The sequence below is a fragment of the Epargyreus clarus genome, unplaced genomic scaffold (assembly GCF_041222505.1).
Source record: "Epargyreus clarus isolate Ecla_fem2 unplaced genomic scaffold, WU_Ecla_fem_2.2 ptg000007l, whole genome shotgun sequence".
Classification (NCBI taxonomy): Eukaryota; Metazoa; Arthropoda; class Insecta; order Lepidoptera; family Hesperiidae; genus Epargyreus; species Epargyreus clarus.
The window spans coordinates 26134414-26158205 of NW_027332215.1; the positions used below are offsets into that span (position 1 = coordinate 26134414).

The following is a 23792-nucleotide window of genomic DNA, read 5'->3' on the forward strand; positions in this document are numbered from 1 at the left end:
ATAGGTTATTTACCAACATTGTTTATTGATATACGAAAAACTATATTCATTTAGATTCGGATTCAAATATGAACATTGGTTTGATCATTATTAATATCCAGAGAAGTATTTTTCAGTATTAACACAGTTTAGGATAGTTTTATATTAATAGATATGAGACTGTTAGAACTAGAGTAGCCTCACTACAAAAACATGATTTACAATATGGAGAAAAGTAAAAGTGTATAGCCTGCTTTGAAGTTGTTGCGTGGAGGTGTAGTCATACAATTTACTATGGCGACGCGATTCATTTCTATATTCAGAGCGGACTAGCAGTTTTACGCGGATTATACATCATTTTTAAATTACGAAAATACAGATAGGTCAAAAATGATTAAAATGCAGTTAGGCCACTCTGGTTCTAGCAGCCTCATATGTTCGTGGGTTGCGCAGGTTGAATGCGGAGGCCACGGATCCCGCCGCGGGCTGGGAGCCGGGCGTGCTAGGCGGCCGGGTGCTGGAGACGCGCGAGCCCGCCGACGGCAAGAACCTCAATTTCTTCACCACCACCGTCACCAGAGCGCGGTTAGTTGAAAACTATATTTCTTCACCGACCGCGAAAGTTTATTGTATCAATTACATAACCGTAACTCACCCATCATTTCATACCACATCTTGCACGTTCATAAATATATTTATCAAACACAACAAAAACACCACAACTAATTATATTGTAAGTAAACGAATTGTTTGACATTAAACTTTTTAAAACTAATATAGAATTCTCATTTTAATAAACCAATTTTTACTTTTAGTTTTGCCAACCTACCGGCAAATTGGCGTGAGGATCATAATATCAAGCCGTTCCGACAAACACTCGTAAGTACCTACAAGTAAACAATTTACATTCCCTATTATAAAAGTATTGTGTGTGCGTATATAATATTATTATATATATTATCATGTATTTTACTGTTGTTGTTGCTTTGACACGCTATTCTTACAGCAAACACAAGATGCAGCAAGGGTAGTATAAAGGATAGTGTCATCAATAATTCGTAAAATACTACGAGGGATAGTAAACTTTTATGAAACTCTTTATTGGAATACAAGCTTTATTATATTCTAGCTGACCCGGCAAACTTTGTACCACCTCAAGATCTATTTATCAAATATATTTCATATAAAATATAGTCTATGTTACTTGTATATAATGTAGCTTTCGAATGGTGAAATAATTTTTAAAATATGTCCAGTAGTTTTTGAGCCTATTCATTACAACCAAACAAACAAACAAAGTTTTCCTCTTTATAATATTAATAAAATATCATATATTTTTTTCGTTTTTTGTGATATCGTATTAAACGTTTAATAACAAAGTTTGCCGTTACCCAAACGGAAAGAGATCGATGTAGAGTTGCGATACCAAGTCCGTGCCGAAGGCCGAAGAAAACGCTCCTTGAGTTCCCACCGTAAATAGGACTTTAGCTTGGGATTAAATAGTTTATAATTGTCTGTGGGTTGCATTGAGCATGTAGCATCACCATGAATGCCTGTATTTTATTTCCATATCACAACGTTCACGGTATGCATGAGTGTGTTAACTTGCAGGCACAGAGAAAGGAATGCATGTGGGAGTTGTTTGTGAGCATGGCGCCGCTGGAGGTAATCCTGCACCCAGCCCTGCTGGAAGCCTTCACGCTCATCGGCGAGGCGCTCACCCTGCGCTCGTTCTGCCCCGTGCAACTCGACCGGGGGTCAGTGCCACTAGCTATTATAGGTGTTGAAGCAATCACGGCTTAGCGTATAAATAATGGCGTGGCCGGTTAAAACACTGGGCTATCAAACATGAAACATAATAATTTATTGTACACTTTTAATATAATTTGTGCATTTTATACCTTCCATGAATGACATGAATTTAAAACTAAACAATAATCTTATGGCAAAAAACATCTTATGGAGCTTATGCCGGATTTATTATAGAAAAATATTAGAACAGTTAACCTGGTGGATTTATGATATAAAATTACCTTGATCGTTCATATAATTTGTTTGGTTTGAGTAATTTTGTCATGCTAATGTGGGAAAGACCGTATATTAATAACATTTCGAATAATATTTTAAATGAAAGATTGTTTTCAGTGTGAACCCATTGCCGATGCCGTTCTGCCACGTAGACCTGAGTGGAATGCGATTAATCATCAACTCGGGCGAGGCCAGCGGTCGCATTGATGATACGCTTATAATATCTGTAAGTGTACATATTAATTAACTTTAACTTATGACATTTAAATTTTAACGGTTAAAATTATGTTTATTAATTCATCTACTTCACCTTTCAGGTTGGAAATATAAAGACGATACCGTATCCGGATAACCCTATATGCAGGTATGCTACATAATTTCCCCTTTTTCAGTTGTTGAGATTTTTTCGACGTATTCTAAAACGAAAATCCTATAGGGAAATTAAAATAATTGGCTAACTCAGAATTTAACTACGTAATACTGAAGTATTGATCGGAGCATAAAACTTCGGAGTAATGCGTTTACATGTTTGTGTAGACGTTCCGTGAACACGGCGGGCGAGGCGAGCTGGATCCCCGCGGCGTCGGGCAGCGACGGCCGCCAGCACGAGCTCATCATTAAGGGCGTCAGCGTCCGCTCCGCACGCATCCGAGAGCTGCTTTCTCAGGTACTCGGGACGATCTATTTACACTACCTGTAAATAAATGGTCTTTTATTATCGGCCTTATCTTATACCTTAACCCGTTATGCTTAGTAGTTTGTTATGAGACAGAATCCGTAGTGATAACTCTCTGAGGATTTATAATAGTTGGAAAAGAAGAGAGTTTCTGGAAGTCAGGAGTCGCTGGACGAGATGAACCGATGATCTGAATAAAACAGCGGGCAAGCGTTGGATTCAGAGGGTGCATGACTAGTTAGAATAGCGTCATTTATGGGAGGTATAGACTTAGCAAAGTACTTTAAAAGCTAACTGGATGGATTGGTGAATACCTAGACGATAGACATATAAGAAATACAAGGATAAATGTTTTGTTAACTCGTTTGTCATTATGTTAAATGTTTTCTTGAAAGTTTAATATACATTCTTTCCGACAGATTCTGGAAGCGCGTACTAGGAATGAGCGTAACGTGAACCCGGCTGCCAACTGGGCGGAGCCGCTCCCGATCGTCACCATCACGCCTATGTTACATAAGTAAGTAATTCATATAATAATATAATTAAAACTGTACTTGTATTCATTTTACTATTAGCTTATAGAAATATGTGATCGTGTAATACTCTTGTTATGATGTTGTTTGGTGTTAACATATACAATGAGCGAACTAATTAATTATTTATATAAACTATCTGAGTGGATAAAACAAGCACGTAAATTATGTTTTCTTAAAAGTATACTATGACATAATTTTTCACCTAATAAAAAGTATTAGTTCGTTGTATATTTTAACCTATACTTGGTTACCACTCGTGGAAATGATTACTTAGGCCATCCTGAATGATGGTTTCCTACTTTATTAGTGTGGACGTTAACGGCGTGGTCGCGCCGCCCATCTACTGCAACGGCGGGCTGGCGTGCGGGCCGGCGCTGGAGCTGAGCGTGCCCAGCGACGTCGCCGTGGAGCTGAGCGTGCCGCAGGTGGGCATGCTCACCCGCGTGCTACCCGCCATGCAAAGCGCTGTCTGCGACCTCCGTTATAGGTAACCTTCACTGTACTATCAATCAATTTGTTACTTACGATAACTCATTTATTGATGTATTTATAACATCTATTTATTTTATGCCACATAATTGGTTTGATATATAATCAAACATTATAATTGCAGAAGGGATGAAACTCCGACCATTCTGAACATAAAATCTTGGTGCCCTTTCTCGAAGCTGATTGTATTCGATGAAGAACCAGAGGAAGAGGAGGGATTGTTCGACGAAGGTAAACAATATATTTGTTATATTTTATAATAATACATTTGAAATGTTAGATATTTACTAAATTTAGTTGCAATTAATAACTTAAAGCTAAATACTTTAAAATATACAATACTTTACATAATATGGCATGAAGAATATTTTATTAATGATTGATTGAGTAATAGTTTTATTAGTGAATACTTTGAATATGTGACAATCCATTTATAATGATGTATTATAAAAAATGTGTGTTTCGGTAGCTGTGGGCGGCGTGTCGGACTCAGGCATGGAGTCACAGCCGTCCACCAGCTTCATGGAGCCCCAGCCACCGCGCCTCAAGAAATCTGCCTCCGGGGTCACTAATGAAATACTGTCAGTACTTTAATCACTACACATAATACGATGTACCATACTGCTTAATGTGAATTACATTTTGTGACCAATTCTTATTCTAGACTCCTTAAAAACGCTTGTATCTCATGATTAAATTTTGAAGGAATTTTAAATTGTATTGTATCAAAAAGTTTGGTAATTTGTAATTTGTCCTGCTGGTATTGTTAAACTTGGCGGTTAGTATCTACTATATTTTTACAGTTTTATATTTAGTGGCTTACTTAAGTATTGTATGCAGCGTGGGTCCACTGGATCACGTGGAGGTGTTTATGGTGATGGGCCGCATCGACGCGGCTCTGTACGTGCGCGACGACCGCTCGGCGAGGGTCCGCGCGCTGCGCCTGCCCGCTCGCAAGCCGTCAAAGGAATCGGCCCCAGAACCCAACATTAAGGTAGCTTTGGCCTACAGTTTTTAACACTACTACTAATTTTATTAACAGTTGCATTTGCAGATTATGAGGTGAGTGACGTGGTGTAGGCTTAAGCTCCCTACAGAGGGCGCCTATTCTTCCGAGTACATTATGCTTTACATTAGACTCATATTTTTTACGAATACTGCTTTTTCTGTATATCGTTATATGAAAATATTATCTGTGAGTCTTCAGACTGGATAAATTCTACAGAAATAGCACGTAGAATGAAAAATTCAATAGACCCCTTCCCCTTCTCCATCATCCCATTAACCCATCCTTAAGTTCCTCCAATTATTTCCTTTCTTGGTAACAGATCGTGATAAACCCGATCCAACCAGATACCACTCGTAAAGATGATAATGATTCGACAGTTGGAAGCAGGAGCCTCACGGAGACTGTTAGAGAAGCCGACGTTGGCAGGTCTAGACTAGATATAGTCGTATGTATATTCAATTTCAATAATATTAAATTTGCCTTTAACATTTATTTGGTAAAATTAAATAATCAGCTAAATATGTAATAGAATATTGTCATATCTTTTCTGGTGGATTAATAGAAACAACGTTTTCAGGAGGACGTCTTGTACGCACGTAGAGCGCCGAGTTTTATCCCGCTCGTACATGCGACGCTGTTCCAGCCGAACCTTTATTACTGGAAGAAGAAGTCTTTCAAAAAGTTACAGGTGATTTCTTAAACTATCATCCGGTCTATAATTTGAGAATTAATTAAGTTTTTACTTAGTATTTTATATTATGATGTAAGTATTTACGTACGCAGTGTAACTTACACTGAAAGAGTGAAGCATAAAGTAACCCTTATGTCTAGGTTAATTGCTTAATATTTGTCTACCTTCTATAGTAATGTCAAATAGATGTGTTTTAATCACTATGAACACACGGAGTAGTACACGGATATGGTTAAATAAAATAAACATTGAAATGTTGTGTTGCAGTTTTCGCTGTTCAACGCGTGGGTGGCGCTGGGCGAGGGCCAGGATCGCAGCCTCTGGCACGAGCCGCTGCTGAGCACGCGCGACGGCACGCCCGACCCCGACACCGAGATCCCGCCCTCGCTCGCCTGTGTGCGCTTTGAAACCGTGCCCAGTAAGTGTGTCCACCTTATTGTCACCAACTTGTCATATAGTTTCACTTACCGTCATTATGTAATGGGCAATAATTCCTCTGGCAGGATATAAAATCTTTTTACTCCTTAAATATTAGTGTTTTGGAAAAGTGTCGTATTTAACTGACTTCGAAAAGAATTGATTTTAAACATTTATTATTTTGAGCTAATGTATCTAATTTTACATTAATCAATAACATAAGTATTCTTGCCTAGTATTGTGTGTGGGTGTGTGTGTGTGTGTGTGTGTGTGTGCGTGTGCGTGTGTGTGCGTGTGCATTTCTATTTCTAAGGGGAAAAATACTATTACGTATCATAGGGTCTAGATGTTTTGGACCTCGTATGTCGGACTTGGCCTGGTAGCGACCTGTACCGACTAAAAACCGCCTCTCTCGTCTACCTTCGTTGTTCCCCGTGGGATCACCGTTAAGTATTTCTTCACGGAGGAAGGTCTTAGCTGTTTATACGCTGTTTTCATCTATTGATTGGCTACCAGTCATTCGAGCTCTTTCTCTTTCTTGGACACGTGTGCGTGTGTGCGTCTTTGCAAGTTAGACGGATCATATGACAGTGTTTTATGTTTTTTTAGTACTATTTGTAGTAGACATAGCTTTCTAACTGTTAGTAAATTGCTAATAGAGTAGAGGTTTTCTGTACAATACCTTCTTCTTTTAAAATACATAGTTTTAATTAACCCGCGTTGTGCACGTTCCAACTGAAAGAGTTTCGTTTTAGTCGCACCTCCCCAGATCGATATACAATATGTCAGTACTGATTGCACCAATGACACGTATATTTGATTTAAAAGCGTATTTTGTGAATTATCATTTTTTGGAACTACATGTCTCAATGTACTAAAAATCCAGTTTAATTTTGCAATTCTCTTAGTAATGTGTTCAATCTGGGGATGCCATGATATTCTTTGATCCACCACAACTCCCAAATACTTGGTATGACTAACTTTATTTAATATTGGACACCCGCAGGCATTGTTATTTACACATGTATGTAGTTTTATATCATAATCTATAGGTGGTTGTGTATGATTAGAAACACTGAAGCAAATATAGTTCGTTTTGCTGGTATTAAGAGTAAGGAGGTTACTATTTAGCCATTTAGCAATTTGGGTCATTCCTAGTTCAGCTCTTTCTTTAACCTGTTGCCATGTCTCACCTGTAAAGATAACGGCAGTATCATCAGCATATGATATCACTTGTGCATTTTTGATTTTCAAATTGCACAAATTATTGATATACAACAAAAATAGGGTAGGCCCCAATACCTACCGCAATACCTCAGCGTCATCACTCGGTCGGTTCTATGTTCGCCTACATGTGTTGTCCATTCATAATTTTATTTAGGTATGGATCATTATATTATATTTATTTATATGTTACGGTCATTCTACAGGTATATTGGCGATAGATCAGAATCGCGACTATTGGTCTGTAAACGTGGATATCGACAGACCCGTCATAGTAGACGTGAATGATGATAACATCCAACGCCTCAAGAACATAAATAAATTGGTAAGTGATGTAAAACTCATGCCTTAACTTCCCACGTGATTAATGTGAAATTATATTTTTGTCAACTTATTTTAATCGTTTTATTTCTCAGATCGAACGAGCTATAAATGGCGACAAGAAAATAAAATACGTTTCTAAGATACCCCCGCTGAGACGATTACGTGGAACCCTCAGTAAGTTCAATGTAAAATTAAAACAATATAAAAAAGAATACAGTTTCAGTTGGAACACGAGTTACAATGAGCACATTTTGTTCGATAGCGGGCAATTCGATCGAGAGCATCACGTTGAACACGGTGCAGCTGCTGGCTCGCACGTGGGTGCTGCGGCTGGGGTGCGAGGCGGTGCGCGCGCAGGCGGCCAACGCGCGCCGGCCGGAGCGCATGAGCGCGCGCGCGCTGCTCGACGCGCTCACGCTCACCGTCGGGCCCGAGGAGTCCACGGAGCGCCGACCAGTACTGCTGCATCCGGTCATGATCGGGTCAGTTGGTTACTATTTTATCTTACTTACATATCGCCCATATATATGTTATATATATATATTCTATTCACATATACGTCCTGCGTGGCAGGCACAGTGCCAATACAATCATTTTGAAGAAGATCTACTCTTAAAACATATCTATTAATTATTTAACACATTAAGATATATATGTTATGTAGTATGTCGCAATAACAGTTATAAATCTTATCAATCCAGCATACAAGCAGAGGCGGCTTGGGAGCCGTGGCGCGCGGGAGAGCCGGGCATGTCCCCGTACGAGCCGTCCGTGCGCATCTTATTAGACGTGAACGAGTTCGTCGTCGATATACGTCCAAACGACATCATTCACCTCATGCAATTCGTCCAGAAAATCGTGGATAAAGATGTGAGAGATGTAGATGACTCCGACCAATCACCCTCGTCATCCCCTGTCCAATCCCCCTCCCCGTCAAGTATACAAGAAGAATCGGTGGAACCTGACAGCATCGACAATGATAAAGTATGCACATTATTTTATTTTTCTTTATTACCTATGTAACCTCTCCTTACAATTTTTATACAGAAACCCTATTTTTTTGGTTTGTCTTATCCATAAATGCCCTTCGTTTAAAATTTAGAATCTTTAGAGATCGAAATAATTATTTTTATTTTCGTTTTATTTAGCTTAGATAGGTTTGTAGCGATCAAAAATACTTTTATATTTGTAAATGTCATATAACAAAAACAGTTATATATTACAGTTTGATTTCCGGACAAATGTTGCATTGTTGTATTGTGTTGTTACATTCGTTTTTTTTTTTCATTGTTATATAAAATCTCTCGATTCGTATTCTTAATAAACTATGAACTATGAACCTTTGTCCCGAATGGAATATTACGTATCATGTGATCCTTAATGAATTTATATTTTGGACTGGTCTTGGAAATCAGTGGATTCATTAAATAGTTACAAAGTTAATACATTACAAATAGCTGAAGTATGTTTTATCAATAGTAACGTATTAAACCGAGTGTTTCACTACGCTAGGATGTGGAAAACCCGGAAAGCGGCGTACTAGCGAACTCGGCGTTCCGCAGGCGTAACATGATGCTCGCGTTTATCGAGGACATCAGCATGGGGAGCGATGCATACTACAAGGACGATCTCAGGTATGTGTTACTAGTATAGGTCTAAGAGCCCTCGTAATTTCTTATTTAACATCGTAATATTCAAATTTCGAAACTATAGAGTTCTTGGCAGAAATGAAATGCATTTATAGTTAGTTATAAAATCCAAGTAGGCAAAGATAAAAAATGGCAATAAGATTAATACAACAATTTGAAATGGGTGTTTTGCGTAGGAGTGGCGCCTTCAAGATAATGTCTGGCAGCGAGGCGCGCATGCCGATGGCGTACGAGGTGTCGGTGCGCGAGAGCACCGTGGTGTGGCACTACCCCATGCCGCGCAGCATCGCGCGCGTTGTGGCCTATCCGCTGCCGGACTGTGTGAGTTATCTTACATCTTTCGAGCTTCATACTCAAAAAACAAAAAAGACTGAATTCAATTTTGTTCTCTACCTTCTCGTCATTACTCTGAAACTGATGGTCCTAAATAGATGAAGGTGAACCTGAGTGGTGGTATAGTGGAATTATAAGGAGTGCACTCTGTGCCAAAGGTACACAAAAATTACAGGTATTGTAAAACTAGGTCACCACATGGTATCTACATTTATTTGTTGGTTATTTGAAATGTTTTACATGAAGTTTTGCTTTAAGTCGAATTTCGACCTCGGGCCGAATACTTTAAATTAATTATGTGTTTGTAGCACCTGAAGGGGCAATTCATATTGATGAAATAATTTTATACAGGATGAGGAAGTCGATTGCGTTCTGGAGTGCTTCAATCACCTCCTCAATCGCTGGGAGTCGAACGCGTACTTTCAGATCCCCGTGTCGGAGTCGGGGGAGTATAGGCTGACTAGGTCGCATTCCGGTAAGCACAAACGTTTATTTTAATGAACCTGTAATTAGAAATACGAATGTTAAAAATAATGTATTTTTTTTCATGATGTTTTAAATTATTAATTAAAGAAAGAAAAATGGACCTTTAATAAAGACTAAAGTAATCAAGATCTATACTATAATATGAATAGGTATAAAGCATAATCTAAGATATATACATTTTTTCATTATCACAGATAAAGTATTCGCGTTTATTTGGCGCGTGCGCCTGGTCACGCAGGAAGAAGAAAACCTGGACATGTTTGAATTCAAACGTAACAAGTACATCCCACAAGATGACCCTGTTGTAAGTGATTTATCTGTAATTTATTATTTAATTTTAGCGTGTTTCATTTAACTTCATTATTTTTTAAAAGAGAAGTTTGGGGCATATATTTTTTTTTGGAGAATTATACCAACTCATACCTAAACCTACACTAGCTCGCATAGCAAAAAACTTATTCTACAATATTAAAACAAAGCAATAAACATAGTTTTAAAATACAAATAGTTTACATAATAAAAACAAAACACAAAATTTTACATTTTACAATGTTGACAATGGAAAATCCCTAATAACTTCTAAACGGATTACCCTAATAACACAATTACTTTTGCCCTACCGTTCTAGACCTAAACCTACCAAATGACATAAATACAACACAATTATATCTATATAAACACAAAATCATGTTTTCAATTTACGTAATATTTGGTGGCGTGAATTTACCTTACAAAAAAAATGTTAGGTTCTTTGTAGTTTTGTTTTATACTGATTAAAATAGGAACCTGTTATATAATTCTAACTTAGATAGCCACTTTAAAACATATTCTCTCATTATTTTTTTTGTGCTTATAGTGTGTAAAAGGTTGTAAAACATGTTCGTATGCAGGTGCGTTTCGCGTCCCCGGCGGAAGAGTGGTCGCAGGCGGGCCGCGTGTCCGGCGAGCAGCTGGCGGGCGCGCTGCGCATCGACTCGTACCTGGCGACGCGCCTCACGCCGCGGCTGCACCTCGCCGTGCGCTGCGCCGCGCTCGCGCTCAACGTGCACAACGGAACGCCGCCCAGCGAGCCGTGAGTCTTTTTTATAATATAGGAGTAGCAGATGAGCATGCAGTCCACCTGATGGTAAGTGGCCAGTCCGCCCATGGACATCCGTAATCAACCCCAGATAGGATTAGATATTCCTACCTGAGGTCGGCCACAGATGCGCCGCTACCCCTGTGGAGTAAGCTGGAACGCCTCGGAAAAGTATAGCTCCCTTACCACACCCTTCAAACCGGAACACAGCAGCGCCTAACACTGCTGTTATTAGGCAGAAATAGGTGTGGCGGTAGTGCCGCCGGAGTCGAACCACAAGGGTTCTACCACCTTTCGAGTCTACTCCGAACACCTACCCCACTCTAATGCCCGTTATTAATAATGAATGTATCGATGTTTAGCCTATAGCATTTCACAATTTATTTATACAATATATTGTTAAATTTTAATCTTTGGTAGGTAAAAAGAAATAAAACCTTATTAATAAGGGGCCTACTGAACTTCATATATATAGTTTTAATATGTTTTCATTTCAATATTTTAAATTATATTTTATTATTATGAAATGTATATTTGAAACGCCATGACTGCCATGAGGGTAAGAAGTTCCTCATAACTTACACACATAATTTTATTAGCGTTGCATCGTTTACTTTCTGACGGTCGACAGGCTTAATTATATTGCGATATGGAGAGGGTTTTTATTTATGTTATGTTGTAAAAAAGAAAGGGCCAAATATAAACATATTGTTGTTGTTATTTTGGAAAAATATTAAATTTTCAATCTGTTGTACCTCGTACTTTAGGAACAAACTATATTCTTCTTTATTATATGTTTATTACGGCACCGTTAGATATAAGTTATGTCCAATGACTGAGAGAGGTTTGAAAACAACTCATTTAATTGCTTCTCATTTCTTTTTTTACTACAGTCCGGATTATCCCATATACAATGACATCAAGGGCTTCGAAGGCATCTATGTTACAAAATCGCAGCGTAAATCGCACCGCGCTTTGTCGTTGATGGTGCAGAATGGATTATTCAACATCACTCGTTCATCCGCGCATAGGATGATGTCTTACGAGTGCCTCTTCGGGTGAGTATCTCGTGATTTATAGAAAATTAAGCAACGTAATAAATTAACCGTTAAGTATTCTCAATATTGGATATTCTGTTGGTTATTTATATTATAAATTAGTTCTAACACTTATCTTTTTACGAATAATTTCAGCTAAATTTTTGTAATTCCAAGTTTTCTAAGTTGAATGTAAACAATTTTGTTGGCATTAGTGTGGACATGTTCGAATCCGAGACGGGCACGATGGAGCGGTTGGTGGATGATTTCCGGCTGCAGGGCGTGTTCGCGGACGCGTCGCAGTTCCGCGCGCGCGTCCGCGCCGGCGACGTGCGCGTCACGCTCAACGTGCCGCGCGTGCACACGCTGCGCGTCCTCGCCGAAGACTGGAGTCAAAACATTAAAACGGTATGGTTATCACCAAACTGCTACTCCGCTCTGATGTTGTTCCGAGCTTATGTAGTCGTACAATTTGCTATGGCGCCGTGATTCATTTCTATTCATTCAGAACTGACTAGCAGTTTTACGCGGACTATTATTGTCTCCGACTTACATCCTTACTTGTTTATATAAACCTTAAATTGTTATGAGTAAATAATGGTATTTGACACTAATTTTGTGAAATGTGATATTATTCCTACATATTTTTTACTTTTCAAAAGTAACATTTATGAATTATAGATGAAGAACAGCTTGATATATAACACTTTAGTGGCATTAAAATAATCACACTTATTCGTTCCAACATTAGTACATCACAAAGCCTCAGCATATCGAGTACGACCAGTCTTTCTTCGTCAAATGCATGATGGAGCCGAGGTCACCGGCCTTGTTGAAGCTCTGCCTGTCGGAGCAGCAAGAGATGCCCTCGACCTCTTGGAACTTGGAGCGTATCAAACTTGAGGAGGCGTGCAAGGGGCTGGAGGGCCGCGTGTACCTGTTTGTGACCAACAAGTGCGACCTGCCGCTGCGGGTCGGCCAGGAGGGCACTGACGAGACCATCCTCCTCGAGGCGGGCACCACGCTAGCTTACAGGTTAACTATCACATGTTGAATGATTTTGACGTTGTATTGATTATAACAGCGTAGACATATAATAGTAATGGGAGTTTAGTAGGTTTGTTGTGTAGTTAACCATAATTTTGGTTATATGATGACAAGTAGTTGCTATAAAAATATATATATTTTTTATAAAACGTGTTGTATACATAATTTAATCTTTACAGATGGAAATCACCGCTGGCTCCCAAGAATTTACAGATTGCTAGGGCGGGCCACTTTCCTAATTGGCATTGGACAACAGGTAAATATTATTTTCACATATATTAATTAGCAAAAAATAAATTAAAATATAATATAACACTGATTGATAATAAATTGTTTTTTATGTATATGTTTGATGTGATTATGTTGGTTATACCTAATATTAAAATGGTAAAATTAAAATGACTTGAGTATAATGCATAAAATAAGTAATACGCTATATAAATTGATTGTTTCCAAAAAGCTAACCTCGTTGCCTTTGTCACAAGCCGTTCCATTCGAGGTGGGCACGAACCGCGTGCGGTTGGACCGCGATAAGGAGGCGGCGGCGGGCGGCGCGCCCGGCCCGCACTACGGCACCTTCGTACACACGCACGTCGAGGACTTCGGCGGAAGGAAGCATATGTCCCTGTGCGGGAAGGTGTTGCTCGTCAACATGCTGCGACATAACCTCTGTTACAAGGCGAGTGGCTTCAACTATGATTAGTCGTATCGAAATTGATACCTACACACATTTTTCGGTTGTCACTAATATATATATAACAAGTATAACATAACGTAACATATATAATATGCATAACATCTCTTTTTGCTTCCATAGGAATATTATAACAATTCTCTTATACCCCTAAATATTTATACTATTGAATTTCTTTAGCATATATTTGGGTATCTGAACCTTGGGGTTCAGACTCAAAAATTACCTGATTACGTTGGAACCCCAAACGTGCTTATCGCGTAGTTAATTAGTTTATATCCCATTGCCTAAAAAAATATGAATGCGAAAGGACTTATTTTTTTTGCCAAGTTCCTCGTGTTGGTTCCACTATTAGAAAGCAACGTTGTGTTCTTGTTTTCCTGTAGGTGCGCGTGCGTGACCCCAAACTGGAAGCATCGTTGGACGGCATGCGCGTGGTGGCGGCGGGCGAGCTGCCGGCCGAGAGCGTCGGCCGCACTGTACTCGTGCCTGACTCCATCGACACTTACATAAAGTGAGTGGCGTGAACTCATAGCCTTACCTACGTGTATTCCCACAAATAAACACTCCTATATATAATTCAATAATATGTCATTTTCAAAAAAAACTGTTTTAAAACTAATACAAAATGTAAGACCAATACAATGTTAGACATTTACTTCATTAAATAACGTTTTATTGTCCGCCAGGATTAAGTTCGCATCTCAACCGAACGGCTGGACTGGTGACATACCATTAAAGGAATGTCCTAAACAACACGTTCCTTGGCTCGTCAAAGGTAAGTAAATATTATGTGGAAAAAAATTTAATATTGAAATAATCGAACAATTCATTTGTTAATCTTAATGGAATGTGTATGCTGCAGCCATATTTTTACTCAACATGATTTCATGATATTGGATAATTATAGTCGTCACAATTTAATAGGCCCATATTGACACATGCCATCGTAATGGCATTAAAGTCAAAATCTAAATATACAATAACGCAATAAGTGTAAACAAGAAATTGAATTGGAAGTTTACGCCCATTTCCGTCTACAGCTTGCGTCTTTAAACCATTCGGAAGAAATCATAATCGATTAACTTTTAAATAATCGAAACTTAGAATTACCAATAATTAATTATTTGTCCCTTTTTTTTATCATAACAACAATTAAATAATCGAGACTTTGTTCCTTACTGAGTAATAAAATAAAAAAAAACAGGTTACGATAGCATGAGCGATGCGTTATCTAATCTTCTAAAAAAGATTACATCTTAACTTACGAAATAATTTATTTTATTTTCTCTATTTATTAAATCTTTTGATGATTGAGAAAGATATCAAACGACTATTCTGTTAACAAAATATTAAGTATATTATACAATACGATATGGGGTTGTAATCGATTTGTCGTAAAAATCGGTTTCTTTGGTTATCGATTTGTATATCACATGTATAATGCCGTAGCGATGACATGTGTCAAAATGGGCCTATTACATTGTAAGGACTATAGTGTATGTATAAATAATATTATTTTTTGGTAATTTGCGCGTGCAGTGCCATCGACAGGCGACGTGCCGTGCGTGTCCGTGTGGTGCCGCGTGGAGCGCACCCGGTCCGACAACCGCGTCACCGTGCTGTTCTCTCCCATGTTCGTGATGCGCTCACATCTGCCGCTCGATGTCGACGTGAGTGTGCACATACATATTAACGTGCTATTTTTATTTTTCTAGTCCTTATTATCCTTATCTATATATATATAAATCAATTGCTGTTCGTTAGTCTCGCTAAAACTCGAGAACGGCTGGATGGATTTGGCTAATTTTAGTTTAGAATAATTTGTGGAAGTCCAGGGAAGGTTTAAAAGGTCAATACGAAATATATTTCATAAATAGATTCTGAGGCGGTACAAAGTTTGCCGGGTCAGCTAGTTTTTTTATATAATTGTTATAAGTATGTATGGCATGTTCAATATTATAGTAATAAACGATAATTTTAAATTGGTTTAGGTGACGATGACGACGGACCCCATAGACGCGGACGAGGAGGAGGAGGCGAGCATGCCAACGCTGACGCAGAAGGCCGCCGGCCGCGGCTACATCACTCACCTACTGGCACACGGAACTACAACCGTTCGACATACCTTAAACTTCAAATACAGGTAATACATTCCAGGAAGATCTTGCAACCTGATTTTTCTGGTTTTTCAATGCCGTTCCAGTAATAGTAAACCAGGACAACATTTTCGTCAATATTACCGCTACTAACACTAAAAATATTATTTTTATTTATACAAAGTAATCTGGTTTAGATCGATTGACTGCCAAGTGACGCGCGAGCCAGTGCCGATGCACTACGGCATGACGGAGAGGTCCGTGTTCGAACAACACTCACCGCCCACCAACGCAGAGGATATGGCTTCAAATGCACTTGAGTGGTAACTATTTTATTTATAGAAATATATTGTAAAAGGCCAACTTAACTTTCATTGACATTTTTCATTATATCTTAAATATTGCCGTGGTTAAGACTTTATCAATAGTAAACCTCTACTCTCGATCTCGATCCAACATCTTGAACTCGAGCTTTTTCGACAATCATGTAATATTAGACCTTCCTTTGAAAACTTTTGTGGCAATTTCATATCATCGACTATCAACATCCCCACTCATAAATATCCACCGAATTGCATATTTAAGTATCGCAATACGGTACATGGTTCTGCCACAGTTGGCAGGAATAGAGATGTACCCACTTCTACACTTATGTTGTATTGTATCCAGGTTGAAGAAGGGATGTCGTGCTGGCGAGAACGACTGGCCCTACTCACCAGTGCGCCGCCATTGGCCTAGCCTTTGGCAAGCAGCCACTTTGCAACCCCGCACTGATATTGTGGTAAGTGCCTGCATTTATTATGGGAGATAAAAACAGATGATAAGACTTTCAATTGCTTTTTAAGCTCGATGACAGCCTGTGGAATTTTCTTGCGTAATATGTTTCTACGTCACTAATAATGTACTGTGGGTACATGTACAACAGGTAGAGCATGTACAAGTGTGTCTTGCAGCGTTTATATTGCCTGTGACGTCGTCAGTTGTCCGCGAAAGATTGCTAGTCCGCTCTGAATATAGAAATGAATCGGGTCGCCATAGCAAATTGTATGACTATACCTACTCGCAACGATTGCGGAGCGGACTAGCAGTTTGGCGCCGATTATACCAGCTTAAAGTCAAGAATATAGTATGTGTTGTGTCCTTGTAGGTGCGTTACTTGCCTGTGGAGTGCTGCGGCGGCGGGTGCGGGCTGGCGGCGCACCTGATCCCGCGCGCGCTGTTCGTCAACGCGACCCCACTCACGCCCACGCTGCGCTCCAGCGACGCCGCGCCGCTCTGCGCCCTCGAGCCCGGCACCGTCATCGCACCGCCCTTCGTCATCGTTGAGGTAACATACACTACATAACCATATACATGCTTGCGCACACAACTCACGTCTTACGTCACGTCACTCTAAATAAATCCAAATATAAAGTAAATACATCCAAATTGGAAGCCACAATACATTTATATTTTCAAATTACACAAAAATATAATAATAAGGTTGATCCTTATACCATACCTATACATACCTAATATACTAATGTTTTCACTTACTTATCAAATAATGTTTATTGTGTCAGGAACCGTTCTATGTGTCGATCGAGGAGGAACGTCAGCAGTTTCTAAGCAAAGTGATGCGCGTGTCCCCCCTCGAGCCCGGCGTGTACGGCACGCTGCCGGCCGGACATCTCGCCATCGACCGCACCACAGACTTCGCCATACATTGCCCTCAACGGGTAATAACTTTATATTAAGTTATTTTTTAACATACTCTCCCATATTTCTCCCATCTTCTCCATTAACCATGACATTGCAATGTATTCATTGCAAAGTCATGGTGGTCTCAAACAAAATTTTGTAAGAAATATCTATTTATAGTTATAACTTACGCTATTTGTCACTATCATACCCTACATGAATTAATTTATATTTTGTCTATACCAACGAGCAAATAAAGACTACCAGCAGGACTTAAATATTTTTTTATCTCTGTGAACTTTTCACTTACATTAAAAAATGTCTATTATAATGTGTTCGCTAGGTGGCGCTGTTAACACTTCACTTCAGCATGCACATGGAGATCAACGTGTTCGGCTTGACTTCTACCTACATTTTCATGAACAAGCTACCAGAAAGTATATTTGTAAGTATTGGATTTTTCTAAAATTATCTATTAAAGAAATATGAGTCTGGCTAATTTCATGTTGTTGTTTTATTCCATAATATTAAATTTAAAAGATTAATATAATTGTATCAATTTACTTAATTAATGTAAATGTCAATGTAATTGTAAATATGTATATAGAGGCTGAATAAATGAGTAAACTGGAATTAACTGATTTAAATGACATGAGATGAGATAGACATGAGAATAGAATCCTTTTACAGTCATTAAAAACTTGATAAAACTATAATAAGTATATTATACGAAAGTTTTTGATGGTTAACATGTAAGTTCGATTTTTATTGTGTGATTACAGATATGTCCGTTGGTGGTTACGTATTCCCCCGGTGATCCACCAATTCTCCAACCCAAGAACTTTACTTTGGTTAAACCATGTCTTGATGGCTAGTAAGTGTATTGTTTTAATGATATTTATAAGCAAAATTTCGATTCAGTAATTTAAATGTTCAGTTCTCAATAAGGTTTACAGAGATTCATAGCAAGAGTATAAATAAATAATACATATTTAATTTCTGGAATTATTATTTTATATGTAAAAAATGAAAGCCCATTATTTACGTAATATTTTACGTAAAATTACATTATAGTATGACACACTGCTTTGAAACTGCTGCTGTAGTTGCAGTTGAAATCGTGGGACACAAATAGTGGCGAATAAAGTTTCAAGACTGAGTGATAATTTATGAATAGGATGAAATTGACACATTATGAATGTTATGCAGCATGAACGCTACCCGTCTCACGCACTTCTGGCTGAACGACCGGCATGTGAGCGACGAGCTGGACGCCCTGCGCATGTTCTTGTGCCTGTCGCTGGCGGCGGACGGCGGCAGGCCGGTGAGCGCGTTCGTGCCCATCGCCGTCGGCCGCAACGTCACGCGCCGCTCGCTCGCTCTACGCGATCAATACGGAGATTCGGTCAGTGCTCTCTATAACCACTTCCCATTCTTTTGCTCTACCTTTGTCTTTCTTTCATACAAACCCACAAGTATCTGTTTCACATATACACATAGACCTTATTTATATAGAATAAATTGTTTGTACTCTACAGATAAATAAAATAATAACTAGAATTATAGCCCATATGAGTGAGCTACAAAACCAGTTATATTTTGTATTTAGTTTAATTACAATTTTATTGTTTAATCAATACGTAAGATTAAATTAATTGCGTTCATTTTTAAAATCACAACATGATAATAGATAATACTTCGATAAAGCTGTAATTACACTGTTTATAAATTTAATATCGTATGGTTTAAACGAAATTTTACTCTACACATAGAAAAAAAAATCATGATGTGTTACTATGTAAGTATAATTATGACGTCGATTGTTCCGCGCAATGTCAGGTGCCGGTGGTGATAACACAAGTAAAGCACGAGGGGCGGTGGGTGGTGACGGTAGCGGCGGACGACCACCCGCAGTACGTGGTGCGCAACCACACGCGCCAGCCGCTCGCGCTCGCGCAGCCGCTCCACAATGACCGCTACGCGTACCACGGAGATGTAACTGTACGTACTACTTGCTATTTACTACTTTACTGCCATTTTAATACAGTGTTTTCGAAAGAAAATGCCACTACAATGTATAGAGGGTTTTATACAAAGCTAATAAGGAAATGACAATCTCGCTGCCGACCACAGATAACATAACATCAAAGTTTGAGAGCCACAGCAGTGGTGGATATGTACAATTGTTTAACTCGCCATAATCATTATTTGGCCAATATAAACAGGCTGTGGTGGAGGCGGTGGGTTGCAAGTGGTGCTTCGTGCTGCCGCCGGGCGATTGGTCGTATTACTCGACGGTGGATCACATGGCGCACCGGCCGACCAACTCAGAACCCAATAATGACCTGATCCCGCCGCGGGATCCCTTCCTTGTCGTGGGACGCCTGCTCGGTACGTACCCCGCGAGAACGTTGATCTAGATGTATACTTGTTTTGAGTAATAATTGGTCAAATGTAGGTCGAGATAATGAAGCTGACTTTTTTTCTTTCTTCTTGCCATCTTATTTCATGTATAGAAACAAGATGGTAAGAATCAAGAGAAAATAAATATATAATATATTTTACACTTTCTCCCAGGATTATCTCACTTAAAGACTTGCTGCTATCCGGTAGTAGTTTAAGAAAAATAATATTCGAATTCGAAAATTATCAACTTCTAAGTGCTTCCTCTGTAGCCTAAGCCAAATAATAAAAAAAAATTCTAAAAAACGACCCTTCTATTTGCCCCTTGCGTTTTTCTATATAACGTGTGATTTAAAAAAATACGCCATAAAACATAAACCGTCTTTTTGAATATTTTCTCTATTTAAACATTGGGTATTTTAAAATAAAATCGATACTTTTATACGATTATTTGAATAAAATATGTACGTTTTTTTTAAATAGATGAATTTGAACCGGAGTGGAGTTATCCAATTCCAGTAAGAGACGGGGACCAAATGGTCCAAATGCTTCGCAGTACAAACTTCAAGTTGCGCATGCGCGTCTACCCGAACTGCACCAACGTCGACCTGTACGATATCGACGAAGTGAGTGTTTACACAAATATTTATTATTTATCTAATGTATTGCTTATTTGTATGGATGTTGAATGGCCTATTAATCTAGGTAAGATATTTTTCATTTCTCTAATTTTATTCATATTTTTAGTATCTGACTAGTTCACAGCTAGCAAGCCCCAACGACCTGATGTTAAAAGGCCATAGCCACCTATAAACTATTTACCTTACTACAGTTGTACGACAGCTCTGGCCTTAGCTCATAACACGATATATCAACTTAAAATAAAAATACATATATTGCGGGAAATCTCTATTGGTTATGCCATTTGTGTTGTTACATTTTTGTTCCTTTATCAAAATGTCAGCCATGAAATTGAAATAACCTTACCAGGTTTATTTATTTTCAGGATGATCTCTCCGCAAGCGAGATAAGAAGCCGGCTGGCTCGCAACAACGCCGACGAGCACGATGAAGTGAGTGATACGTTGAATGTTTAGATAATTTCCATAAAGCTCGAGCGTCGTGAGCGTCCTGAAATAGAAACTACAAGACGCGCTATCCTCTATAAAGATTTTTTTAGATCCATGTATATTAGACAGCGTTTTTCACTGTAGTTATTATTATTTTGTTTAATTAGATAATAGACTACTTGTGAAGTGCAATAAAATACTATTTGTGGTATAACGTTTATATCCAGATTTTATTCATACAAAACATTTGTCTTTCAGCTTTCGCCGCTTCTACAAACATTTTTTTCTGATAACCGCCGTAAGTATTATTTTATATAACATTACATATCTTTGAAACCATGTTGCGTTTACGAGATACAATTTACAACGTTAAGATAATTTTCAATATATAACATATTTTAATACACTATTATTTCTATGCCTCTGTAAAATATGTATAATCATTATAATAGCTGCTTCTCATGATAGCGTTGATCAAGCGAAAACAGAACAGAAGTCTTACGTAAAATAGACCATAGACATCTTCCTAAATGAGTTGAATCTTATATAGCTATTTAATTCTTCAAACATCCCTGTTACAAAAATTCTCAATCAGTAAATGGAATGATTTTATTAGCACACTGAAAAGACAACTAATTTCACTACTGCAGAGTGCAAAAGAGTAACATATGACGATTTGCTCAGTATATAATAGTGATGATATGAGGTTGGTGGAGATGTGAAAATTGTAACAACATTTTTATGTGGATAGCAATTATTTCAATATATAAATTAATCAACACTTACGACTAAGCGACTAGAAGGAACAATTTTAATCATAGTCCACACTCGTCATTTATGTAATATACTTGCTTTCATTTAGTTGTGGATGAATTGGAGACGAACTTAGAAGATGTGGAAGAAGATACGAGGATGATATTTCCTCCGATTCCTCTCCCGGAGGTAATTACTAATTTTAATTACTATAGAGGATAATGATTTATTTTACAGGATAATTATAACTTATAATATTACGAATTTGGGTATTGATAATCTATTTATAAATCCATGTTAGTTTTAATGTAATGTAATAAAAATATGTGATCATAAATATTCCAAAACAATGTATTACATTATAAGAAATGCTACTATGACAGTTAATAATAAATAACACAGATACATCCTAATTAATCTTTCTATGATAATCATAATAATTTTCCTGGAAAAACTGCTTCTAACTTTAATAACAGTATCTTTGTATTTTGTACCTCAGCTCCACAAAGTCGAGAATGTTGGGATACTCCCGAAGTCAGGTAAATAACTATTTACCTACCTATTGAACTCAATACTTTATATTTGTGAGTGTGTGTTTTAAACGGCGCAATGCTTTTAGTGCCGCCTACTTGTACACAGACTGGCCTGTCCTACCGGTCAGCTCGTTGTCGTTAGACAATGTGTAACTGATATTATTTGCATTTTTATTTAGATTCTGCCATTTTTCTTTTGCGTTTTATGTAACGTACATAGAAATATTCATAGTTTAAAAATGAAATCCTGAGCGATTACAATTCTTATTTTATTTTCTTATTAATCTATTTCTATGGTTAATTTATGTGTAATCCAATAACCTGCTTTTGATTATGTATTTCGTGCATTAATACGAATATATGTGTAAACGTCTGTAACCTTGTAGTCGAAATTGAAAGAGGCTTTTGCTTGTTTTGTTTATTTGCTTATACTATACATTCGATGTTTGTAGAAGAACAGGCCCCGGAAGCAACTAGTACAGTTACGGTCTCACAAATGGATTTCGACTCTGAAACTTCATTTGCACAAGTCGATATGGAGGCAACAAGTTAGTATGTTGTTACTATGTGTTTATTTCTTTTTGTTTATACCCATATTAATTTATTATTGCAGTGTGCTTTTGCAAAGTATTTATAAGATAATTAAATATTTTTAAAGTTGTTAATCATATAATGTTAAAAACGTTATGTGGTGGTACATACAAGATAAGGATAAGGTGGCGTTTTACGTGTACTATATTAACGTCCAGATATTGTTGTGCTGGTACACACACAACAGTCTTTAGGTATTGCAGGAAATATGTGATATAATGAAATGAAATAAGTGTGTCTATTAAGTCTACCAATTCGCACTAGGCCATTGCGAAGGACTCGACGTAAATCTCTTTCACTTTGAAACCCGTGTCCAGCAAGGGGACAGTAATGGTTTGTGGACGTTGTGATATAATGATGTGGTGTGTCGTGTTAGATTTGGACGATTCTCTGCCGCCGTACACGGACTGGCTGCGCGCGGTGGCGGGCAGCGTGTCGGTGCAGGTGGCGCACTCCAGCACGGCCGCGCCGCTCGTGCGCCTCGTAGCCGAGCGCGTCGGGTTCCTCATGCAGAGCAACGACAAGGTCGGCCATTCCACCCCATACTATTTTATACACGATGAGATTACGCGTTTGTACATTTAGATATACGGATATTATTAACGAGACGTTAGTTTTAATTCCTGAATACATATTCTAAGTCGAATCCATAGTAGTGAATGTTTTATTACATTCCTCATATTTCCCCACAGACACTGCACACGACGCTCTCCATTGGCGACGTTCAAGTGGATAACCTTCAGCACGAGAGTCAAATGTACGACTTTCCTGTTGTTGCGAGTACAAGCGACGTGCCGCGTCCCGACGAGAGCTTCCCGCCGCTGTGGGGCATGCTGCTCGCCGACCGCCACTTCGACACCCGCATTCAGGAGTCCAACGTGGTGTTCCGCACCACACGCACTAGATATCACGTCATCGGAGGGAACTATGAGTGTAAGTCAGCTAGTGATTTTTCTTTAATTGGACA

The 23792-nt window shown here is 38.4% G+C and overlaps 1 protein-coding gene across 8 annotated transcripts in view; it reads left to right on the top strand.

Annotated features, from left to right (window-relative positions):
- Vps13B (vacuolar protein sorting 13B) overlaps positions 1–23792 on the top strand; it is a 63549-nt gene that overhangs the window by 31995 nt on the left and 7762 nt on the right. For 5 of the 8 annotated variants that reach the window (XM_073075284.1, XM_073075287.1, XM_073075289.1 and 2 more), the window contains exons 31-79: positions 433–564; positions 795–858; positions 1591–1736; positions 2125–2233; positions 2325–2371; positions 2545–2674; positions 3103–3200; positions 3527–3706; positions 3833–3939; positions 4178–4289; positions 4549–4702; positions 5037–5162; positions 5295–5405; positions 5676–5826; positions 7256–7374; positions 7466–7547; positions 7636–7855; positions 8075–8357; positions 8886–9007; positions 9199–9343; positions 9707–9830; positions 10036–10145; positions 10732–10913; positions 11813–11977; positions 12172–12364; positions 12708–12991; positions 13183–13259; positions 13489–13682; positions 14084–14211; positions 14387–14475; positions 15240–15370; positions 15692–15843; positions 15994–16119; positions 16466–16577; positions 16944–17123; positions 17359–17514; positions 17820–17921; positions 18259–18350; positions 18686–18881; positions 19316–19477; positions 19702–19867; positions 20363–20505; positions 20886–20951; positions 21207–21246; positions 21811–21890; positions 22201–22240; positions 22687–22782; positions 23202–23350; positions 23518–23758. In XM_073075284.1, coding sequence (XP_072931385.1) covers positions 433–564; positions 795–858; positions 1591–1736; positions 2125–2233; positions 2325–2371; positions 2545–2674; positions 3103–3200; positions 3527–3706; positions 3833–3939; positions 4178–4289; positions 4549–4702; positions 5037–5162; positions 5295–5405; positions 5676–5826; positions 7256–7374; positions 7466–7547; positions 7636–7855; positions 8075–8357; positions 8886–9007; positions 9199–9343; positions 9707–9830; positions 10036–10145; positions 10732–10913; positions 11813–11977; positions 12172–12364; positions 12708–12991; positions 13183–13259; positions 13489–13682; positions 14084–14211; positions 14387–14475; positions 15240–15370; positions 15692–15843; positions 15994–16119; positions 16466–16577; positions 16944–17123; positions 17359–17514; positions 17820–17921; positions 18259–18350; positions 18686–18881; positions 19316–19477; positions 19702–19867; positions 20363–20505; positions 20886–20951; positions 21207–21246; positions 21811–21890; positions 22201–22240; positions 22687–22782; positions 23202–23350; positions 23518–23758 — 6614 coding nt within the window. The remainder of the gene's footprint in view (positions 1–432; positions 565–794; positions 859–1590; positions 1737–2124; positions 2234–2324; positions 2372–2544; positions 2675–3102; positions 3201–3526; positions 3707–3832; positions 3940–4177; positions 4290–4548; positions 4703–5036; positions 5163–5294; positions 5406–5675; positions 5827–7255; positions 7375–7465; positions 7548–7635; positions 7856–8074; positions 8358–8885; positions 9008–9198; positions 9344–9706; positions 9831–10035; positions 10146–10731; positions 10914–11812; positions 11978–12171; positions 12365–12707; positions 12992–13182; positions 13260–13488; positions 13683–14083; positions 14212–14386; positions 14476–15239; positions 15371–15691; positions 15844–15993; positions 16120–16465; positions 16578–16943; positions 17124–17358; positions 17515–17819; positions 17922–18258; positions 18351–18685; positions 18882–19315; positions 19478–19701; positions 19868–20362; positions 20506–20885; positions 20952–21206; positions 21247–21810; positions 21891–22200; positions 22241–22686; positions 22783–23201; positions 23351–23517; positions 23759–23792) is intronic. The other 3 variants (XM_073075290.1, XM_073075288.1, XM_073075291.1) reach the window with 3 other exon arrangements.